The following is an 8,257-nucleotide window of genomic DNA, read 5'->3' on the forward strand; positions in this document are numbered from 1 at the left end:
CGATATGGAAATCCTCCGTATACATATGGAACTGATAATCTATACCAGGTGCCTCATGGCCATATTCATCCACAAACTGTATGGAGAAATGCTCATAGTCCACTGCAAGGATGTCCATCGTATGAAACATCTGTTTCATCTCAGCTAGTTAATGGCTCTGTTCCTATGGGCTTTATACGAGGTACAGTGGAGGGTAGTCCCAGGCCAAGAACTGGGTTAGAGAATCAGAATCCTTGGCCTGAGACATCACAAAGATCTACGGGCTTTGATGGGTCTCTTATGCCAGAGCATTCTCATATGCAGGCTATAAAGCTGACACCTAACACTTACAATCTGGAGAATCATCATCCATGTACTTTAGAACCCAGCCAATCAGCACCTTCCATGACTAAACTTGCCACTTCTAATGACCCATTTAGTAAGACTGATCCTGCATCATTACGTGATGATAAGTCAGTGACAATTGCTGCTCCTGGAGTAGACTTCCAGAATGACACTGAAATTACAAAATCAGTTAGGCCGTATGAGAACAGTGTGTACGAAGGGAGCAAAGAGCAAATTAATGGAGGGGAGGCCAAAGGTTCTGGTGTTTGTGGTGTCATTGGCAAGAACTCAGATGCTGTAGCACCTTCTGTGTTCATCACTTCACATATTCCCAAACCTGCTTCTGGAAATGGTGTTGCTGTAACTGTAGACAAAACTAATGCTGGCACTCCAGTGGAGGTACCAGATGACGGACTGGAATACTTGCCCGAGTTAATTGCATCTGTGAAAGAGGCAGCTTTGTTGAGCTTAAAGGAGGTGAAAGCTAAAGTCCAAAAAAATACTGATTTGGGCAGTGAGCATGATGGTCTTGCAAAAGAGGAGGTGAGAGACCACAAAGATGGAGAGGTAAGAATCAGTTGAGCTACAATTTGTGTCCATTTCAGTCATTCTTAAAGCACGTTTCTTGTTTTATAGGATGGCAATGCAGACTTGGAGGTAGATTTTGATAATGATAATGTGAATCCCTCCAAGATAGAGCTGACAAAAGCCGAGGCAGAAGCAATTGACCGTGGATTGCAGGTTCTCGTCCATGCCCATAAGTTTATCTCCATTAGCTGCTGAATTCATGCGCCTGTACCAGCTGATTACTTCTGCATGTGATCAGCATCTGTTGGAGACAATTCTTCTTATCTGGGATACACATATAATTGATTCTTGTCTTCTGATGTCATACCATTTATTTGCTGTATTCTTTATCCCTGTAGACAATAAAAAATGAAGATCTGGAGGAGATTCGGGAATTAGGTTCAGGGACATATGGTGCTGTATACCATGGAAAGTGGAAGGGATCAGATGTAGCAATAAAAAGAATAAAGGCCAGCTGCTTTGCTGGAAGGCCTTCTGAAAGGGAACGTCTGGTATGTTTCTATTTAATGCATTTGCATTCTTTTTTTAGCTGCAATATTCTTCACTTCCTCTACATCTTACTTCATTTCTGAGCATTATTTTTTTCCATCTAACTTTCATTTCATGAATTTATACTTGATACTGAAGTTAATATAAAATCTGCTTTCCTAGTTCATGCATGTGTTGATAGTTCAATAATTTTTAGTCTGCCTCAGGAAGGGGGTTCCACTTTGCTGATATGAATAGTTTGGAATGACACAATTCCTTTTCTTTGCCCCCCTCTAAAACTATAATTCTTCTGGTCCAGAATAAGTTAATTTGTGATGAATGTCTCAATGTTGTCAAATTCATTAGATTTAAACAAGTTGTAAATGCATAGTATAGTTTACACCAGAATTGGATGGGAAGGGAAGAACAGAAATTTTTCTTTGGTAGCTACTAATGTGTTAATTTCTTCAAGCTCTCTTTAGCATATAACTCCATTAGCATTATGCTAATCCTGCTACCTGCTTCTAGCTAGGGTGTGCTTCTTTATTATTACTCTTATGGTATTTTGTGCTTCTTGTGTTATTGTGGCATTTAGGACCCTGCAAGGTCTCGTCCATGATATGATGGCCTGATAACTATGGAGCTGGATTATTTTCATCAATGTATTTGGTCGAGATGCTTATGCCCATAGGATAAATGCCACGTATACCATCTATTTTTATATGAAGCTGGATTGGCTAGTCGATGCATAAATTATGACATGCTCTACACAGTTTGGAGCAATTATTAGCAATTTTGGGATTCAGATATTCCTATATTCTAGGATCTTTCTTCCTTTGATAAATTATAGTAAGATATTGTCCGCAAAAGATTTTAGGTAAAGAAGAAATAAATGTCATATATGTGGAGTACATTTTCCTTGTGATGTGGACATGTTCTAATGAACTTCTCTACTTGCACTCTAGCTGGGGAAGATACTCCATCTGATGTTTTCGGTTCTGCAATGTGCATCATTAACATTTCTCAGAGTTCTTGCCTTTAAGTATCTAATGGTTGTGTTGCTGATGTCTTGCACTTAATAGTGGTCGGTTGGTAGTAGACACTTAGCACTTGTACTAATGATCTGAGAAGACTAATCTATGTTGCTACTTCACCCTGTTTTTTTGTGCGATATATTTCGTTATTTATGAAGGGAAAACATAAATAGAGAAGCTATTTATCAGTTATGTGGAGGACAATTACTTATCTGAGCGGTCAGAAAGAAAATGGGACTTAAAAGAGAGACAGAGGTGAACTTCAATCTGGCGAGGTTCCTGTTGTCAAAACTGGATGTCTTTTCAGTTTATATAGCATCAGCAGTATGATCAATTTCCTTAAGTAGGCATGTCCTGTAACCATTTAACAATTTCTTTCTGAATATTTGAGTTAGCTTGTGGGGTGTTCTGCAGCATTTCAGAACCTTTCCCTTCATATTTGTTACAATGTTTTCTGTACTCTGACTGAGTTGCAATTTATGCTTTTGGGTGGCAATGATGTTCCTTTATGGGTTTTTGTCTTCTTCCCCCCAGAGATGATTTATATCAATATTTGAATTTCTGCAGTGGCATTAAATTCTAATTTCATATCAATTGATGTATAGATTGCTGATTTCTGGAAGGAAGCTCTGATATTAAGTTCATTGCACCATCCAAATGTTGTCTCTTTTTATGGAGTAGTTCGTGATGGTCCTGATGGATCTTTAGCAACTGTGACAGAATTCATGGTTAATGGATCTCTGAAACAATTTCTGCAGAAAAAGGACAGGTGTGCTTCTTTGTTGTTAGCAAGCATATTCTCAATACCACTTATTCATGCAGCCGTATTATTATTTTTGAACAGGACCATTGACAGACGTAAGAGACTCATAATTGCGATGGATACTGCATTTGGTATGGAGTATTTGCATGGGAAAAATATTGTTCATTTTGACCTAAAATGTGAAAATCTGCTGGTAAATATGAGAGATCCACATCGTCCAGTGTGCAAGGTAGGTTGAGTGGCTGAACCACAAATTAGAGCTTCTTTACTGCATTTACTGTATGCAGCATCCTTTTACAATTAGATTTTTGAATAAGAATTATTAAAAATCATTAGAAGTTTCCAGTATGTTGTCAGATATTGTCCACTGCAACCTTGCTGGTGTGACTTTGTTTATCTGAAGTCTTTCTTTCTATCTTCTCCTATTGGGTTTGCTGGGTTGTGGTTCTTCTTTGGGTGAGTGTTGTTTTATGACAACTACTTTTGTCATTCTGATATAATTTCGATTTAGATTGGTGATCTAGGATTATCAAAGGTAAAACAACATACTTTAGTGTCTGGAGGTGTTCGTGGGACATTACCGTGGATGGCCCCAGAACTGCTGAGTGGAAAGAGTAATATGGTAACAGAAAAGGTACTGATGGTCCGTTCTGTTGTTGAGTTTGTCTCCCTCTCCCGCTCACTGACAGAGATGTTTCGATTTTTCCACACCAGATTGATGTTTATTCATTTGGGATTGTCATGTGGGAGTTACTTACTGGTGATGAGCCTTATGCAGATATGCACTGTGCTTCTATAATCGGTACGTACCATAAGATGGTCTGATTCATTCCTTTTCTTTAGAACATTCTTTTGTAATTCTAGTAAGAGCTGTCATGAGAGAATTCTGTATTTGATCATTGTCCAAGGCTAAAGAAAAAAAGAGATAAATGGGGTTAGTCAAAATACTGTGCTAGTTGCTGCTCTATGTTTGGGAGCAGCCCTGTAATCATCATTGCACTTCATGCATCAAGTCATGCCTTAAGTGAAAATTGGGGATTGCCCAACAAGTTCATCATAGGCTGTATTAAGATTTTAGGCTGCAACTGCCAAGTAAAGCTTTCTTGCGCAGTGTGGGTGGAAATTTAACAGGTTATAGGTTGGTCCATCTGTTCAATCATGTTATTTCTCTAAACGTGGGCCATCCTTGTTGGGGTTTAGTGAATAGACTTAGCAAGAAAGATATGAAGTATGAACTGGCATGCTAATCTAGTTGATGGAGATATCGTGTACATGAACTGTCTTAACCTTAACATTTTGTGCTGTATTTTAAGCGGGTGCTCTGTGTTAGTCTGGACATATAAGAGTACCACACATGCTATGGTGTCACCCTCTCTGAATACCTATCACAGTTTGTATTCCGTTTGGTCCCGAACTGTTGGTTATTCAAAGTCTGGTGGTTCAGAACATGTATTTAAGAAATAACTAATAGATTGCATTGTAAAACCGGAACAATATTTTGACCGTCAAGCAGATCTAAATGTCGCATGAGTTTTACATCTAAACTCTAAGGCCTTGTCCATCTGCTTATTTCTGCCATCACTCTGTATCTTACTTTTCGCCGTGCATGTGTCAAAACTCCGTGTTGGCAGACATTAGTATCTTACTTCAGGTTCATTAGATTTTCTCTATTGTATTCTTTCTTTGACAAAGCAATTTTATGCACAATTTGATTCCACTTCTTACCGCTGTCCTGCATCCTGAGACCTGAGGTTGGAACATTTGATTAAGATATTTATATATGAAATAACGGTTTTGGGGCATGTCGCTGGTATGCATAAATGCAGCAGTTTCCAGTCTACTGGAGTCTGAATATATAGATTTTTTGTATTTTTCATTTGCTTAACATTACGCATGAACAACATGAATTGGGTAAAAATTTCACATGAAATGTTATTTGTAACAAATTAATTATTGATTCGAACAATTAAGAAGACCTTTAATCACATGCCATTTCTATTTGATGCTTTATCAAAAGATTTCTTGGAGTCACGAAGTGAGTGATCACATGTTGGGGAACTAATGTTTTCCATGAAATTGGTGAAGAAAGGAGTATGAGACGCATTCTGTATGCCAGATAGGATGTATACAGATTTTTTCTTAAGTTGGGCTTTTGCTAGTTGGAGGTCTCATATGTAATTAGTGCTAAGCTTGGACCATTCCATGATAAATCTTCTTAGTAATTGTTGTCTCTTGCATATCATGCCTCCTATTATTAGAAGGATTATGCTCAATGAAATTTAGCATGCTTCTCTAGTTTGTCTTGAAATTTTTGCTGAATTTTCCAATTCTCAATTTGCTATGCTAGGAGTTGAGTATTTTTTGTGTAGCAGTTATCATGAAGTTTATATAGCAAATAAATTGAGGAACTCCAGATCTGGAACATGGAAGTTATAATCCCTATGGCTTCCTATCCAAATCAACGGATTCAAAATAAAGAATGTCTGCCTGCATTGGAAAAGGAACTAATGATATGAGAAGTTACTCTCATATCTATATTTTGCTCTTAATCCTCTTAAAGTCTTTCAATATATTGACAACTCATGCGGACTATAAGAAAGGTTTTGTCTATGTTTGTTTTTATTTGCAGAAAATATTTTTGCGCTTTTAGTCGATAACATGTTTGTTTCCTCAGAAATTATAATCTGGAAAAAGTACACAGGAAGCTGTCATTTTTAAAGATAAGCTGAGCTCGAGCTCAAGCCTTAGAGAATAAACTCATCGAGCTCGAGTGTTTTGAAATTTGGCAGAGCATCTCAAGCTCGACTCATTTAAGCGTAGTCTGCTTATCCTGTGTAAAATATACAGTTTAAATGTATGTTAATGTTGTAATGTTTACAACCAATTGCACTAGGAAGTCAACGAAAGAGATCGTCACATTAGTTCAAATTAAATATATTACATCGTGTAGTGAAACTTGTAACAATTAACAGAATATTTAAAGAGCTAACATTTCAGGAATTTGAGGTGATAAAATGACTTAATATTATTTCAACACTATTATTACTCTAACCGTTCTATATAGCTTCATTTTATTATGTGGTGTAGGTAGATGAATGTTTCATTGTTTAGATGGATGTATAAGAAGGTGATGAGAAGATAAAACAATATAAGACTGAGTTTGGCATCAACTAATGCATAACAGAAAAATGTTAACTAACAATGTATAGTTTAATTGAGTGCAAATACTCTCCAAGTTTGACGAACTACTAAGGGGAAACTGGAAAAGCAATTGATTTTTTATGGTATTGCCATTTTCTGTTTGGAACCTTAATGAATGAGGTTTGTAAGTAAACATTTGTATTTGGAGGGAGATATTTGTAATTTTAGAAAAGGGAAGGGCATAGTTTGTACTTACGCTAACATTTAAGGTCAGTCTGTGTAATCATCTTATATTTATTCACTGGAATTAGTTGTGCTTTCATATTACAAAGATTGCTTGACTTTGATATCGTAGTATTTGCTCTTAGAGTAACAATCTGCCCAGTTCTGCCCTGACATCAAAGATTTAACTTCCCTGTATATCTGCATGATCCTCCTTTTTTCTCCTTCCACTGTACTTGCTCCTAAGGTTTTTGTTTTCTCATGTAATAAAAATTCTATTTATCGCATATAGGCGGGATTGTGAACAACACGTTGCGCCCCCAAATTCCAACATGGTGCGACCCCGAATGGAAGTCATTAATGGAAAGTTGTTGGGCTTCTGATCCGGCACAGAGGCCTTCATTCTCGGAAATCTCGCAGAAGTTGAGAAACATGGCCGCAGCTATGAATCTGAAATGACAAGAAGCATTTACTTTTGTTAGAGCGCCTGAGGCCATATAGACAAAGCGTATACCTCTGATAATAATTGACATTATATGATTATCTTCATCCATGAACTCTAATAATATTACTTGTTTCATGGAGTGCAATAATACGCCCTCAGACATGGTATAACTAGGTCAAACTTACTGTAAAATACGCGGAGACCAACTAATTGCATTGCCGGATTGTAAGTTGTTGGATTTGTCAATTTTATGGATTTTTCCGTTTCTTAATCTCCACAACATACTAAGACTTGTACTGAATCATGCAGGTCATTGTTGGCTACAATATTAGAAGATGGTCATGCGGTTCTTGGTGTCGATGCGTCTCCCACTTTGTGTCTGAATTTGGCGGCTGCCAGAGGACATGTAGATATTATACTTAAGTAGTGATAAGAAAATGGTCTTGTACTGAGTTAAACTTTAAATTTAGTTCTGTTGTACATTCCCACTTTTTCAATATATTTGACAAGAGTTTTATCTCAGCTGCTAGCTAAAATTTTGATTGTAGAATGCTGAGGGAGAGAATATATGTTCCTTGGTTAATAAACTTAGTACGGAGGATTCCTTTTACCCTCTGGAAAGTTGGGATGTGTTTGATTTTTAAGGCTATAGTGTCCCGTTACGTTGAAATCTTCGGACAGTCAATGAGGAGATTATTTCAAGTTATCAAACTTGGATATCGACCTTTGAACTCGAATCCTTGGTGCTCTATTTGCTTCTTTAGTCTTTCCATTGTGTGTATTTGTATTTGCTTTATTGTATATGAATACGATGACCGAATGTGCTATAGTTTGGATCCACCACTCTCGTATTATTTGGTCCTAGCAAAGTTCACTATTCGACGCGCATCAATGTTTTTTTTTTAAATTCAATTTGTATTTTACTCGCGAATGCTATTGGTATCAAATATTTTGTGTGATTTGGTTATGTTTTTTGAATGTATGTCAAATTAATAGACATGTTATATTTATTTTATGATTGATTTGATTCAATTACTTGCATATCTGTGTCTAAATTACAAATGGATTTGATGTGTGAAAATTTACAAGTACAGTAGTTAGGTGAGTTGCAACCACCATTGTTAAAAAATGAAAGGGCTTAATGTCATTTACCTTATCTGATATTGCAAATAAGCAAATTACTATTCAATGATAAAAAAGTATAGTAATTTGTAATTTACCTTTTCGTGTTTTTTAAGATAAAGCAATTTGTAATTTTAAAAAAAATTACAG

General features: G+C 36.6%; 1 protein-coding gene across 1 annotated transcript in view; it reads left to right on the forward strand.

Annotated features, from left to right (window-relative positions):
• Nucleotides 1-7,854, forward strand: part of LOC105162856 — a 10,354-nt gene extending 2,500 nt beyond the window's left edge. The window contains exons 2-10 of the mRNA XM_011081009.2: nucleotides 1-891; nucleotides 961-1,065; nucleotides 1,251-1,403; nucleotides 3,020-3,183; nucleotides 3,259-3,406; nucleotides 3,689-3,811; nucleotides 3,892-3,979; nucleotides 6,833-7,210; nucleotides 7,295-7,854. The exon at nucleotides 1-891 is cut by the window's left edge and continues 1,755 nt beyond it. Of these exons, the coding sequence (XP_011079311.1) occupies nucleotides 1-891; nucleotides 961-1,065; nucleotides 1,251-1,403; nucleotides 3,020-3,183; nucleotides 3,259-3,406; nucleotides 3,689-3,811; nucleotides 3,892-3,979; nucleotides 6,833-6,999 (1,839 nt within the window). The 3' untranslated portion in view covers nucleotides 7,000-7,210; nucleotides 7,295-7,854. The remainder of the gene's footprint in view (nucleotides 892-960; nucleotides 1,066-1,250; nucleotides 1,404-3,019; nucleotides 3,184-3,258; nucleotides 3,407-3,688; nucleotides 3,812-3,891; nucleotides 3,980-6,832; nucleotides 7,211-7,294) is intronic.

Source organism: Sesamum indicum, linkage group LG5, assembly GCF_000512975.1.
Source record: "Sesamum indicum cultivar Zhongzhi No. 13 linkage group LG5, S_indicum_v1.0, whole genome shotgun sequence".
NCBI classification, from domain to species: Eukaryota; Viridiplantae; Streptophyta; class Magnoliopsida; order Lamiales; family Pedaliaceae; genus Sesamum; species Sesamum indicum.